The sequence below is a fragment of the Leguminivora glycinivorella genome, chromosome 3 (assembly GCF_023078275.1).
Source record: "Leguminivora glycinivorella isolate SPB_JAAS2020 chromosome 3, LegGlyc_1.1, whole genome shotgun sequence".
In the NCBI taxonomy this organism is placed as follows: Eukaryota; Metazoa; Arthropoda; class Insecta; order Lepidoptera; family Tortricidae; genus Leguminivora; species Leguminivora glycinivorella.
In genome coordinates, this window is record NC_062973.1 from 14634092 (window position 1) to 14650491 (window position 16400).

The 16400-nt window shown below is 36.6% G+C and overlaps 1 protein-coding gene across 3 annotated transcripts in view; it reads right to left on the reverse strand.

Moving 5' to 3' along the window:
• The window catches only part of LOC125242650 (cell wall protein PRY3-like), a 29378-nt gene that overhangs the window by 4541 nt on the left and 8437 nt on the right, over nt 1-16400 (reverse strand). For 2 of the 3 annotated variants that reach the window (XM_048151491.1, XM_048151489.1), the window contains 7 exons: nt 14203-14358; nt 12740-12839; nt 4324-4456; nt 3509-3602; nt 2758-2917; nt 1042-1548; nt 559-948 (listed from right to left, as the gene is read on the reverse strand). In XM_048151491.1, coding sequence (XP_048007448.1) covers nt 611-948; nt 1042-1548; nt 2758-2917; nt 3509-3602; nt 4324-4456; nt 12740-12839; nt 14203-14358 — 1488 coding nt within the window. In that variant the 3' untranslated portion in view covers nt 559-610. Of the gene's footprint in view, nt 1-543; nt 949-1041; nt 1549-2757; nt 2918-3508; nt 3603-4323; nt 4457-12739; nt 12840-14202; nt 14359-16400 lie in introns of all 3 variants that reach the window. The other variant, XM_048151490.1, reaches the window with a different exon arrangement.

Genomic DNA, 16400 nt, shown 5'->3' on the forward strand with positions numbered 1-16400 from the left:
CCTGTACTCTTGACTGACACGATTTAAGTTACAAGAAAATTCGTAAACCAATATGGAAATAAAAAAATCGTATTTAAATGATGCTTTAAAAACCCATATCCAATTTCTGTAGCGAAAGTTACCACCTCATTTTAGTGTACTGAGGCCAGAAAATGGTTATGTTTCAAATAATTTCCACTTTAGTTTAATGAGATTTAACTGTATTAAATGGTGCACCAGCAAAAAAAGATATTTAAGTATGAATTAAATAACCGTTGTTTGACAACTTTGCGTTCTAAATGTAACGCAAGTTATCATGGAATTACCCAACCAAGTCGGAAAAATCACGCTGGCTTAATCTAACTGAGAATCACAGAAATTCTCTCGATCATTGGTCTACAAAAAAGTCAGATATGGTACCTATGTCTAATTGTCTATCTTTTAATAAGGATAACTTACTACGAATATACCGATTTTTACCTCGGGCGGCTTGCACCTAATTGTAAGTCGAGGCTGGTCCCTGCTAATAAACTATTACAATTTTAAAAATGTTATTGTAATTACTTGCTTATTATTTACTTTCAGATTTTTCAGCGATATCTTTCAAAAATTCCTCATATTGCTATATCCACTAGTTTGTAGCCTTCATGTCATCAGGTGACAGAGGTTTCATTCTGGTTGTAGTTTCGACGATAGATTCAGTTTCAAGTATTTCATCTATAAAATCTCGAGTGGGTCTACTTTTTCTTATTTCTTCAATTTCCATTACAACGTCCTGCTCCGAAGGTTTATAATTAATATCGTAATCAGCTTCGCTACTTATTTTAGTGGTTTCTTCTCCATAGTATTCAGGGAAAAAGTAATGTCCAGTAAAGTCATAATTTGGCCTAACTGCAGAAACCGCTTGAATTTTAATAGGATTTACAAATGGTCCCAGTATTTCCTGCGTCACTTGGTCATTTACCCCATCTGCAAAAAAAAATAAAAATTGTAGACTTAAAACAAAAATATTCTTAATCGATGAAATTACAACGGATAAAATATAAACAAATGTTTTGTAACCTGTGTGCCTAAACATAACTGCTTCCACCAGATTAACAAGTAATGTTGAATTAACGTAATCTGTACTGAAGGTTTCTGGTTTGGATGTTGAAGTTGCTTTTATGTAAATTTTGTTTAAAAACTCAGCTACTTTTTCATCTTTTACAATATTTCCAGACGAAGTAGATACAGTTGTTGCAAGAATAGCTTTCAACGCTGGATCGTCGCTCAGTTTATTTTTTACAATTTTAACAATTTCGTCCACCGCTAATTCGTTTTTACATCTAGTTATCCCTGGCGTAGTACTCGTCGAAAAATGTTCTTTTGTTAATTCAAACAAATGTGAAAAATAATCGAAAGTCATATTGTCGTCGTACAGATTTGGGTCATCTGTAGTCAAATTTGTTGTTTGGTTATTTATTATTGCTTCGTCTACACTTATAATATCTGTCGTAGTTTCAGCATCTTCAGATTCAGAATCATCAAAGTCGGTATTACCGATCCCATGTAAACTGATTGGTTGAGAATCTAAAACAAAGTTCCAAATGTTTATTTCATTGCATGCATGCTGGTTAATTCTATATCCTACAAACTACTCTATTCAATAGCTTTCACGCAATTTCCTATGCCACAAATTATTAATACCCAGTCTCAACAGCCTAGTGGACCGGCCATTTTTTTCAAAGTTGTCCACCCCAGTTTTTTTGTAACATGGGTATTTTTTACGCGATTCATGTTCAGAATCGAAAGCTCTTTCGATCCTATAGGATAAAAAAATGTCCCAAGATTTCCATACATTTTTCGAGCCTTCCGTTCCGTTACCGCCATACAAAATATATGAAAAAGTGGTAACGGAATGGGAAAAAACCTTGGGACACTTTTTTTCTCTTATTAGGATTGAAAGAGCTCACAATTCTGAGTGGAAAACACATAAAAATTTCCAAATCTAAAAAAAAGTGGGGTGGACAACTTTGAAAAAAATGGCCCGGGTGCTTCATCTGCGTGCGTCCCATAATAAGATAACGTCTGCATCCACTTGGCGCGCCCCTTGTATTCGATATAAACCTTTCGTGCGAGGTATACAAGTTCGATTTCTTGGTAACTGCAGAGACATTTTGAGTAACGCCAGACACCAAAAATGTCGGTCAAAAATTTGATTCGCCCAATTATGGGTGAACAACGTCTGTACAATTTAATTTACAAATTAAATTGTAGTTTAATATGACGACGCCTACAGACGTTGTTCACCCATAATTGGGCGAATCAAATTTTTGACCGACATTTTTGGTGTCTGGCGTTACTCAAAATGTCTCTGCAGTTACCAAGAAATCGAACTTCTAATGAACAAGTTTCAGTTTATTGGATCTACCAGTTAGGGTTATGTTTTAATATACAGGATAAAGTGAAAAATACCAGCAATATTCATTATTTAAAGGTGTAATTTTACAGCTACGAGTAGGACAGATTTGAGTCGGTCAAAAAGTTGATTCGTCCAATTGCTAAGTACTTTTCTAAGGGCAACTTGCACCAACGAAAATAGAGGATTAACCCGAGGGTTAACCCACCATTTTGTATGGAATTTGACAGATGACAGCCCACTAACCCTGAGTTAAGTGATTGGTGCAACTGGGCCTAAATGACCAGAATATTATGTTAATAAAAAATAACTAAAATATTATATTATCTTCTACAAGAAACTTATTTCCTTCTTAGAAAAACCGGTTTAACATTACTTACTACATAATGCCTTATATGTTTCACTGGTACCATAGGTACATTTGCCAGGTTGCCCAGCTGTATAAACTGGTTGATTCAGTTGGTTCCCTGATGGAGCGAAATTGCATACTAATCTGTATACAACTCGATCTTTCTTCTCCTCTGAATCCTGTATATACTCCTGCGAATAAAGATTGACGCCAGAGTTGGCCAAAAAGTAATCAACTAACGATTAAAATAAGACGATTAATTAGTTTTAATCGATTGAAAACGACGATTAATTAGTTGACCAACTTGAAACCCAGTCAGCTTAGCCTGACTTTTCGTAGAAATTGACTACCTGTCATATTTCAATCGAGAATGAATCGTGAAATCATTCTTTTAAGATACGGATTAAATCAATTTCATTCGTATGTTAGGTCGACTAATTTAATCGCGAATAAATTAATCGTCGACTAATTTGACGATATTTTTTTAATCGATTAATTAGTCGATTAAAAAGTTATTCGATTAATGTCCATCTCTGATTGACGCACAGTAACAAAAACCTGGCTTTACATGCGTAAATGTGTAAATAATGTCATTCATAACATTACAAATCAGAGCACTCGTAATGTGAATTACACGCTCTAAGATCTTACCTACAATAATCTTATAGACAGTCAAGTAAATCTTGGTAGGTACTAAATAAAGGCGGCAAATTTGGAAAAAGGGCTGAAGGTTTATCATACCATAGATCAATCAAGATTTTCTGGACCGTATTTTATCTTACTTTGAATTTCACCCCGCCACACCCCACTTGGTATGACGCTGCCCACACTAGTTGTGTGAACTGGTTGTAACTGGCGGGTCCGGATTCATTTGACCTGAAAATTACAAGTACTAATACACAGGCACCTTGGTCTATCGAATGTTGCGTATTCGGCCAAAACCACATTTCATGACATCTCTACAAATTATCATAAATAATTTAATTTAGCTATTATGATATGCGAAATAAAATAAAATAAATAAAATAAAAATCATTTATTTCGGACCACAAAATCCATACAAGGTTGCGACAATTCATACTTACATAATTAAAGATAAATTGTTTTAATAATAAAACTACCGTGAGAGTTTTAAATGATTGACGATTAGTTTCATTTAACTTATATTGACCGTTCACTCTTGAGAGCATATATAGGCCATGATTACAAGCATATCCTTTAAGCGCGAGCGCGATTACCTATTAAAAAATATTTGCAATCAATCCGACCGGGGTATAACCCGCGAGCGCGATTACCTATTAAAAAACAATCAATCCGCTGTCTATATCCCGGTCAATATAAGTTTAATAAAAGTACCGTGAGACACTGACATATTAAATATGTAAAATCGGGTCTCACGTAATATCTCTGCGAGTCTGCATCGGAATACCATCAACATCGCGCGCGCTCAATGTAAATGCTCCTCGTTACGGAGCGAAACGAGTCGAGCGATCTTTGACAATTTTACGTGAGTGACCCGATTTTACATGTTTAATAGATAAATTGTTGTCTATTACTATATTAGTAATATAAGTTGATAATGATAATATCAACTTACGGGCGATATCTGGATATGACGCTTGCGTTCACATTCAACAGCTGTAGGTACCAGACGTCGACGAGACCAGACGGTGTGAGACCTGGAGCTTCGCCGTACACTGTGCCAATGTTTTGACCGACCCGCGTGCTCTCTATGAAATAGAATAACCCAAGAATAACCACAAAATTAAAATGAAAAAAAACCTGGTGGACCGATTTCCACCAAACATGGATAACATTCCCGAGTCCCGACTAATTCAGCTTTCAAACAAAAAAAAACTAAATCGGTTCATCCGTTCAGGAACTACGATGCCATAGACAGGCACACACACAGACAGACACGTTTTACGATACATTACGATACAGTAGTGGAAAGAAAAAGTAGGTAACCGAAACGAGTGGTGATAAATTAAATCATGGTGAAACTGAAGGGAGTTGCAATTTTAAGAGATGTTAATTGACATTGAACCTTACTTCGTACCTACTAATATTATGTTAGCTTTTTATAAGTATCTATAAGAAAACTTACGCTCTTTTTGTTTTATGATATAATAGATAACCAATTAGCTTATTTTTATATCTTTATCTCAAAGCGCGGAAAAATCTAATCATAAAGCGCGGGGCAATCTAGGTACACAAAAAACTAACAGTTTTATTTCGAAGAAACTGTTGCATTACTAGTTATTAGCATTAGCAAGATTACAAAGTCATAAGCTGCTTCCATGAACAGGATTTCTCATATTGCTTTCCTTGAACCAACTTTATTACTATTAGATTAATTTTTATTTTCATTAAGCAGAAAAGTCTGCTAACGAATCTCCACATTTTTTATATTACAGGAAAAAATGGAAAAATGTACGCTTCCGGCGGGACTTGAACCCGAATGTACTGCAATCCGTGCATTGCTCTTAATACCCAATTGAGGTAGTCTCGAGCGGACTTACCCTTTCCATGGTTCCGGGAACTGGGAGAATATATTTGCGAGACTCGTATGTGATATTAAAATCATTGAAAGGGTGTATAGGAAAACGTTTTGTAGACAATTCAAAGATCAAGTTTCAAGGCCTTCAATGTAATTGAGCTCGACCCTGAACTTTTGCCTATCCTGCCAAGAGGTAACCAATCATGGCCTTTTTTGTGTAGAGTCGTCGCGGTAGTGAATGAAATACATTGTTCCATACAGAAATCATGGACAAATCCATGTGATTTTTTTATTAATTTTACGTAAATGTGCGTACCAAATTTTGTGTACAGACACAGAGCCGTCATATTTCGCGCATTTTTAATTGACATTGTCATCAGTGACACTTGGCTCTTGACAAGTAATTATTAAAGATATTGGTTTAGTTAACTCAAGCAGACTCAGAAATAATGACGCATTTTGTCAATAAAGATACATATCGTATATTTCGGCACTGCTATTGTAAATCGAAATGGCGTCTTGGTCAAATGCACCGATTATGAAGCAGGAGATCCTGAGTTCCATCCCGCAGTTTTTTTTAATTAATCATTTGAACTTTTTTTGAATTTTTTTATTTTTTAAATGGAATATTTGACTATTACTATATCGCTTTCCTATTTTTTATTTTCATACAAAAATACAATACAATCCTTTATTATGCCTTTGTTGATAAAATATTAAAATTTTGAAAAAAACCCCGACTGCGACATAGTTGACCGATTTTCATGAAACATGGCTAAGAATACTCCCGATTAACTCAGCTTTCAGACAAAAAAGACTAAATCTAAATCGGATCATCCGTTCGGGAGCTACGATGCCACAGACAGACACACACACAGACAGACAAACAGACAGACAGACGCGCCAAACTTATAACACCCCTTCGTTTTTGCGTCGGGGGTTAAAAATATTACACGTCTGGTATAATACATTATACATAGGTCATAGTGTGGGCATAGTATTAGTAATGTATTGCATTTACTGAGCTGGTTGACCTATGTTATTGTTGCGTGAATGTTTTTCTTCAACAACTAAATGGTTATATACAAGAATATGGGTAGCTTTTGCACATTGTAATTTTTTCTCAGTCACCCGTTGACCACGAACGCTGTAAAGTGTTCGAAACATCGGGATGAATTTTAAACTCATTATACGCGATTAAATCCGTTTTCATAGTTTTTATTTCATGAGTAACTATCGCGGTAACTGAAGACAATATTAACTAAATGGTTACAAATAATAATTATCATCAATATAATCTGGTCCAGGCAGGCAATTATGGTCGCGCGACAAACGACAAAACATCTGGCCGTCCCTATAATCGCACTTACTAATAGTGCGACAGGGACGGCCCGACACTCCATCGTCCATCGCGCGACCATGCTACCCGTGCTGTACCAGCTTTTGCCCGCGGCTTCGCTTGCGTTAGAAAGAGACAAAAGTAGAATATGTCACTCTCCATCCCTTCAACTATCTCCACTTAAAAAACATGTCAATCCGTCGCTCCGTTTGGCCGTGAAAGACGGACAAACAAACAAACACATATTATCTTTGGTGAAACAACGAATTCTTCCACTTCAGATTATAGAGTAACCAGCTTTTCCCATTTATAATAAACTAGCTTTTGACCGTGGCTTCGCTCGCGTAAGAAAGAGACAAAAAGTAGCCTATGTCACTCTCCATCCCTTCAACTAAATCCCCTTAAATAATCACGTCAATTCGTCGCTCCGGTTTTGCCGTGAAAGACGGACAAACAAACAGACACACACCCTTTCCCATTTGTAATAATTATTAGTATGGATTTGACATTATTATTTATATTTAAATAATTATATATGTATAGCTCACAGATGTCATATATACCATAGATCAAGCAAACGTATCTACTTAGCGTGTAGAGATGGGTAGGGGTGAGTAAATACTGAGTATTTACCCGTAATTTACTCAAAGCACCGAGTAAATACTCGTATTTACTCATTTGGGTGAGTAGAAACTGTTACCTAAAAATAATTTAAAAAATGAGATTTAAGTAATTAGTCGTGTTTATTTTAACTGTGTGGACATGTTTAAATAATATTTATAATAATAATATTATTATTAGAAGCTTAAGGGAGTCTTAGTTTGTCGAAAAAGAGGTAAACATTGTGAGAAAAAAATAGTGATAATGTTTAGTTAGCAGTTTTGTTTTATAAAAGCAGGTATTTACAGTAAAAGTATGAGACTTAAATTAAATTGATGTTCTAGATAACGGCATGACGTTCGGAAGTGATTGTTAATGTGGCACTTACGACCTTTTATTAAGGGTTTTCTAAAGAAAACTCAAACATGGCTCAGCTGATGACGTTTAAAGTAAAAGTTTTGTGTTTTGTATTATATGGACAATAATTTGACGGTTTCTGGATATTTTTCGGACAACGAATTCGAAAGTTATAAAGGTATAAACATTATTTCGGCCTTAATTATCGTTTTATTCCAAAACTGTTCATATTATTAAAAAACTTTTTTAGAAACATTCAATTAATTTTTAAAGACCTATCAGATGATGTATAACACACTGGTAATTTCTGAATTTTATTTTTGTGAAAAATAGTTACATGTATGGAGAGCACGTCTATAAAATAAAATTCATATAAATTTGATTACTTAACTTAGTAGCCGATAACAAAATACACCACTATTTCTAATTTGTATTTCCATTTCAGCACGCTAAATAGTTTATACCCACCAATTTGAGTAAAAACGAGTAAATACGGGTATTTTGAGTAAAAACTGAGTATTTACTCGATATTTACTCTTGAGTATTTACTCACTACCCATCTCTAAGCGTGTCAAATGAACTCAGTGAAATCCACTGAGTTGTCCGTCTTTAATCGCAGCTTGCAGCTTTCGGGCGTCAATTTTTGTAAGTAACGAGGCATATTCTATGTTTTGATTGACTTCAAATCAAAACATAAAAAATGCCCCGCTACGTGATATTCAATTGCAACAACACAAAAATTATGAACAATCAAGAGCCTGAGACATATTTAAAATTACAGGCAAGAAACAACTTCAGTACAAAATTTGACACGCTCGGCCCCTATACAAATAGATGAACTTGTTTCTTCTATATAAATAAAGTTCTGTGGTATAGCCCAATTTCGTCGGTAACAGCGTGTTATGCACAGAACACCCCACTAGAAGCCAAATGCAAGCGATATTGTTCGAGACGCAAATCACCAATCCTTGCGGGGTGAGGCGGGCGCGCACGGTGCTGCCATTGGTCGTTTCAAATAATGGCGCGCCTTTATGATTAGCAGTAGGGATGGGAATGGGACATGTCTATTATAGACAATGGTACCGGTACCAGTACTGTGGTGAATTTGTTTTGCAACAAATTATAATATTATAATTAAATTATAATAAGGCCTAGTTACCCTTCGGGTTGGAAGGTCAGATGGCAGTCGCTTTCATAAAACTAGTGCCTACGCCAAATCTTGGTAGTAGTTTCCAAAGCGGACCCCAGGCTCCCATGAGCCGTGGCGAATGCCGATGCTGGGATAACGCAAGGAGGATGATAATTGTGATAGCATCTCAATAAAAATCATTCTAGTAACTAATAACTAAACTGTGCATTTTTACTTACGTTTACTAAGTTAAGTAACCAACTAAATATTCTAAACTAATCAATGAACTAAATACCACTACAGACTCTACAGATTCTAGATAATTATTCACTATTACAAATCTGCTTTCTTTTATATTTCATAAAATGGTAGCACATGGTACGAACGGCAGTACGAAGTTCCCGCAACAGACATAAACTAACATGGCCCCATGCCTAGTCGTTTACGTGAAAGGGATAGCATATCACATTGTTAACTCGGTAAAGAGGGATGGACGCGCCTCGGCGCCGCTCAGCACAACCATATTGACCAGTATAAATGAACTCCGCGGACAATAAACAATCTTCAACAAAATAATTAATTTGACTTAACTGTGGAATGTTGTTCCATCTTTTTTACATGTAGAAGTGTTAGAAGACTTGCCACACCACTTTATGCTGTAAGAGACCATTGTTTGCAACCAAAATTGATTATTTAAGATTTTTTCCCGAGCGGACACGGACACTGTTAGCGGGTCGTATACTTGGGCGCTACTGATCGGTGTCGCACGCGTTCAAACTTTTATAAACCTGATTTGTCGTATGCTTGGTGACCGCGAGTCGCCCTGTAAGGGCCATCTTGTTGTATTGATCTGTGCAGCGTGTTATGTAATGGCGTCGCTGGCGAACAGTCGCCCGCCACGCCGCGAAGGTGCGTTCGATTCCCAGGATTCTATAAACTTTTTGTATTTTTTTGGATATAAATTTCGTATTTTTTATTGACCGAGCAAGAATGGAGAGCCGAAGGTATCAATTTTATCTTAGAGAACATATTGATTTTTTTATTGTCATTTTGATTTTCTATTTATTAAGTTGAGATATAAAACACAACTTTTAATACCCTCGCTAAATATAATATTTTATCGAAATTACTCCTTAGATAAAAAAAGTCCACTTGAGTTTTTAAAGCATTACGTTACTCAGTTAACTATTGCATTTTTTAACCCCCGACGCAAAAACGTCTGTCTGTCTGTCTGTCTGTCTGTCTGTCTGTCTGTCTGTCTGTTTGTCTGTCTGTGTGTGTGTCTGTCTGTGGCATCGTAGCTCCTGAACGGATGAACCGATTTCGATTTAGTTTTTTTTATTTGAAAGCTGTGTTAGTCGGGAGTGTTCTTAGCCATGTTTCATGAAAATCGGTCCACTAGGTCGCAGTCGGGGGTTTTTCAAAATGTTAATTTTGTGGTTAGGTTATTACTAATTTAAGATTTTAAAAGCGATTTGAATACCCTTGCTCCATCGAAAATAAACAATTAGAAAAAAATTTTTTTTTTTAATATCAGATTAGTAGTAGTAGTAGTAGTAACTCTTTATTGTACAAAAACACATTAAAAATAACATACATTGAGATGCGAAGTACAAAGGCGAACTTATCCCATAGAGGGATTTCTTCCAGTCCAGTTAACCTTTGAGTAAATGAGAGGAAAGAGTTAAAGAGGGTAACAAAATCTAGCAATTTGTACAACAAGGTACCATAACGACAATGGATAAAAATCTATATATAGTTATAGGATAAACATAACTATATCACACAAAAAGGAATGAGAAAAATACACTAAGTTGAAAAGAAACACAAAATACATTTACATATAAAAGCAACAAAGGCAATTTAGTCAGATAACCACAGCTTCTTTAGCCTCTCCTTGAGCGACGCAACCGATTGTGCCTGTCTAAGCGAGACGGGCAGCTCATTCCATAGCTTCACTGCACGGACAGCAAAAGACTTATGGTATCCACGAGATTAGGATAATTATGTTAGAAATGCTGAGTTCGACGAACCCAAAAATTTTTACCATGTAAGAGAATAGGTTTTTAATCTTTTTTGTGGAAAACGCTCAGTAACTACTGTACGATTACATATACATGTATGTATAATAATAAAACAAAAAATAGTCTCTCATAGTGTTGTGTTCCTGCCGGTGAGTAAGGCTGCCAGAGCTCAACGAGGGTGCGGGGTGCCGACGACGGGAGGACTTACGGAACTAATTTGTTCCGTCTATTGTCCTTTGAGTCGTCGGCAACCCAAACCCTCCCTTGAACTTGTACACTCCTTCCTGCTGTGCACACGCAGCAAAGGGGAATGTACAAGTTTCTAATGGGGCGGCAACGCGCATGCGACACTCTTTGAGTTGCAAGCGTCCATAGGTTACGGTGACCGCTTTCCATCAGGCGGACCATATGCTTGTTTGCCACCGACGTAGTATAAAAAAAAGAGAAAAAGTCCTGGATTCGAACCTAGTACTTCCATGCAAATCATGCGATGGCACGTATTTACCGCAAGGCTATTTAAACAAGCTGTCGCCGCGTGAAATTATCGACTAGAAGGAATACAAAAACACTGTTTGTATGTGTGAGTGGTACTTAAAAATAGTGTAAAATAGTAAATTTATCTACATTAAGGGGATTAACGTTACAATGAGAAGTTGAATGTTTGTTGTAATACGTCAATTTTAATATTAAATGTTCGCGAAGCATAATTGAAAGTATATAAATGCCTGTACGACTCCACAAAAAAAATAAGACTGGTAATTTGCAGATTAACGCCATCTAACGCAGCCTGAGCTTCGGGTAACCTAGGCGAGCCACCTTAATGAAAAGTTTTTATATTGAAGCAAGTTCTTTTAAAAAAATTACTAGTTGACGTGGCATTTAATTTCTAGGCAAGGTTCCTTATGGTATTTTTTTGGACGCTCGACTTCCTTCTAAGGAACAAGTTTCTTTGGTTTTTTGTCCTGTTTTTGGCATGAAGCAGTGGTCTCTCGGCCCTCTCCGGGCACTGATAACAGGATAGGTGGATGATATCAAGCGGCACATTGGCTATCGCCAGGTCCGCCATGGACCGGCGCGGCAAAATATGGAGAATCTTCATCACAAATGCCACTAAAATGCGACTTGTCAGGGCATTAGTATCTCCCAATTTTCCCATATTTCTTTACGGTGCTGAGACGTGGATTTCAAGGGAATAGAAGATAGATTTCCTAGAAAGGGGGTGCAGAAGAAAGCTAAGAGTATCCTGGACAAGGTTCAGATGCGATGGACCAGCCAAGTGCTGTAGAGGGTTAGCTGACTTATATGTCGAGGCCTTATTTTATCAAGAATGGATGTTACAACTGAATCGAATGGGATTTCTGCGACACGAAACGCCACCGAAACGCCGGAGAAATGTAGTCTGGCTCTGTCACGCCAATACGCAAGACTCGCAAGAGCGATAGAGATAGATAGCTACGAAAGAGATATTATCGTGAGCGTTTGTGCATTCGACTACGCACACTACTCCTCCTCCTCTATTATAAATCACGGCAATGAACAATTATCTTAAACGGAACAATATTTTGCATTAAATGTTTTCAGCTACAAGGTTACAAGGTTCCACATTATCAGTTGTTGCTAAGGATGATATTTATTTGAAGTTTTAGGAATAAAATACCTTATTGACAACTGACTATAAGTACGTTTTTAATTCGTTGAAAACGGCACAAATCTGTACCGAATATCTTCAAAAATATTGTTATAATTGTACCTTGTATGTTTTAAAGTGAGGTCGAAGGTGAAGCTTCTCTTCGACATCGAACAGACGGAACTCGGAGCGAGCGTCGATCTCATGGTTTTCCATATAATTAAAATTATATTAACAAATGACCCCCTAAACATACCTATTCCATGGAATGACTTACTTATTTTATGTACATTTCCTTTTATAGCAATATACTACAATTAAAATAAAATAAATTAAGCTTACCCATGCAAAGCCACAACGGCCGCTAGCCGAGAAATAAATAAGAAATGATTGATTGAAAATCCCAGAAGACGTGAGTAGGTAACCTATCTACGTACCTAAATCTCGGCAGTCATCTTCAATCTCTCCAACATCTTTGTTGGACACGCATTGGTCGGCCCAGCGCTGGGCAGATTGGGCCAGCTCTTCATTCCACTCCTGCATCAACAAAATAAACTAGTACATAATAATAAAGCTTAGATAATTTAGTAAGTTTTAACGTCGCTACAATGAATTCAGATTCTGACTTAGAACTTTGTAAGGCCGGCCAGAATCGAGGTTTCAATTATTTTTTTTTTCACCTAGTAAAGTATTCATTGTATTCTTGTGGACATCTTTTATTGGCTTACTGTATTGTATTTTAACATAAGCATTTGTTTTTCTTGTATTGCTGTTGGTGCCCCAAATAATAGTTATTTGTTATATAAGGGGGCAAAGTTGTATTTTAACGCCGAGCGTGGAATTGAAAAACGAGCAAGTGAAAGCATTCTATAGTTGAACCACGAGCGAAGCGAGTGGTTCGAGAATAGAATCCTGAACTTGCGAGTTTTTTAACACACGAGAAGTAAACTACATTTGCACCCGAGTGTAACACAAAACTTTTCCCCTCACTATAGCGAGGAAACTACAACGCAAAGCTTCCAGTAGTTCCACAGGTGGTAAATCATCTTTATTACTAGATTCACCTACTTTTATCAATTTTAAAGCAGTTAATTTGACTTTATTCAAGGTCAAATTACTTTACCCACTAGTGGATAAAATGCGTTTTTACCCGCTGGTATTAAAGGATTAAACACGTGTTTCCGAGCTAGTGAGGGGAAAATAAATAAAAAAAATAAAAAACACTTAAATAGTAACTATTGGATACTTCTAAATTCTTATCTCAAAGGATTTAGCTCTGTGATCTAGAGTGCATTTTACGACGGACAACAGACGTTTTACGCCTGCATATTAAGAAGTTTCCAAACGGAACGAACGGAATTCTAACAGGTTATTCCTAAATAACTCCACTTCATACTGCAACTCAGCTCATGTTTTGTTAAGTATTTAAAACGAACGACTAACTTGTTTTGCTAGTTAGTAGTTGTTATACCGCGTTGAGCTAAGAGATGTACTTAAATCACGAAGTAAATTACTGCTTTTCAAGGGTAATTGGGCGTAGAGTTTAGGGAAAAAGATCCATCCCCTTAATTATCATTCATATTGAATGACTTTTCCTGTTGGCAGCTAATTCAATTTAGAGTGAGAGATTTCTCATCATCCGCATCATTTTCCTTCTGCGTCCAATTATGCATTACGGTAGGTACAACCTCTCCGTTGCGCCGTTGATGAAGAGACAAGGAATCCCAATTTTGGGGATCAAAGCACATATATTTATGAGATCGTGATAAAGTGACTTTGCGTGCTCCCTTTTTTATATTTCGATATCGTACGGCCACAGATAAAATAGCAAACATAATTCTTCGCTAGGTCAACATCCATACTCCAGGGACGTACCAAATTTACCCTTTCCAAAGATTACCATTTTAAACATATCCTCGGCGGCGGGCAATGACCGGATATCGCCTGATGCCACTTTATCGCGTCGGGCGTTTATCTTGTCGAGGATTAACTGTTTGTCGTTGTCGCTTTTTATCGTCAGCTCGTAGTCGAGGCAGTGAGCGGCAGGGCCTGGAGTCTGAAATGGAACATTGAACCTAATAATTAAAGAAAGAGTTACTTTAGCTTGTGTAGCCAGTCACAATCGCTTTGTGAGTAACTAGACGCGAAAGACTGCCGCACTAATACGGAAGAACGATAGAGATGCGTGAATGCGTGATCCATTTGCAACTTATCTATGCACCGGGCACGATTAAACACCAGACGCAGACGCGTGTCGCGCGACCCCGTCTATGTCACAGTTAAAGAAGACGTGGCATCTATCTCGCGGCGACATACTCCCGCGGCCATCAAGTCGCGCGATAGACGATAAAATAGCAGGCCGTCCCTATCGCACTATTTGTAAGTGCGATAGGGACGGCCTGATATTTTATCGTCTATCGCGCGACCATGCTTCCCGTGCATATATATATGACTACGCGACATGTTGCAGAATTTCATTAGAACTATTTTCTTCATACTATTACTTAATAGTATACAAGGGGGGGGGGGGGGGCTCCGCAATTCTACAAGCCGGGAACAACACTCATAATTATATTTCTGGTCAGGCTTTAAAAGTTCCCCTGCAATCTTGATCAGATCATCAATTCATCATCCTTCCTCATTGGAATAGTTTTCGTGTTGCTAATTACTCCGGATCAAAAAGTAATAAATAATAAGTAGGCAGGTATTAGGTATGGTATGTACAATGTAAACCATCATGCCGTTTGGCTAATGCAAACACAAATGCAGAATAAAAGTATACCTTGTACTTTTAGCTGTTGAAAAAAGTGTAAACAAACCGGAGCCGTCAAATTTGACAGTTCCAGGGGTAGTGAACCTTTTAAGGCCAGATCGAAGAACAAAATTTTAGGTCGCTACTTACTTGGTACTTTTTATTCATGGTAAGCCAATTTTAATGATTATAAACGCATAAATAGTAAGTAAGGTGAGAGTAACAATGCGATTCCTTGTATTTATAGGTATTTAAAAGACTGTTAACGAACCGTCAAATAGTTGTTTATCAGTAACGTTTGGTTCCTGTTAAAATATTCGTATTTAAAAAATACAGACGAATTGAAAACCCCTTCCTTTGAGATTTGGAAGGCGGTTAAAAATAAGTAATTGAGCTCACTACTATAGTCCGTTCCATTCCAAAAACATATACCTACTTTCGCTTAATTTTACCAAATACACATGTACAATTAGACAAGACGAGTGTAATTACAAGTTTATAATGGGTCGGCAAACGCACATTGCTAATGTGAAACCAGAAAACTGGAGAAGATGCGAAGAACATGTCATAAAGGAAGAGAAGAAAATGAAAGAGTTAGACAACAAGATTGACGATTTGGCCGACAGAATAATAATAAATGTGACAGAATCATCTTCGTCTTCATCCTCATCATCGTCATCGTCCTCACCACAATAAAATAACGTATATATAAAGTATTGCGTTTTACTTAAAAATATACATATGTTTTCACTATTAAACACATAGAATAGAACGACATATTTTTTTTTCATATTTTTTTATTATTTCATGCACAGATAATCTTAATTATATTTCTATTGCTTTTTTATATTTCTCTGTCTTTCATCAAAATTTAGTGTGGTACCTATAAATATTACTGAATCAACTAAACTACCATCTAGTATAAAAAAAATACAGAAATATAACAATCATCATCTCATACGGAGAAACGGAAGCTCGAAAACACAAATATCAAATTTGGAACAGATGATGATGATGATGATGATGATTGATAACAAGAATGTCAAAATGTCAGATAAAATTAAAAATCGCGTAAGTGTTACACCCAGATTAAAATGCAACCATGAGTTTTAAACCTCTGCCAAATTGGGTACCTTTTGGTTGAAGATTTCCTGAAGAAAATAATTATATTAATTAAATGTAATGACGATAAGCTTGTATTCATGAAGGTGTATTATGTTTCGTCAAATTTAACGAAATTACATGTGAGTGGAATGAAATGGAAAATAGTAGTGAACTCAATTTATTTTTAAATAGAGAAAAAAAATCAGGAACCAAACGTTACCTAATAAACAACCCTCAAATTT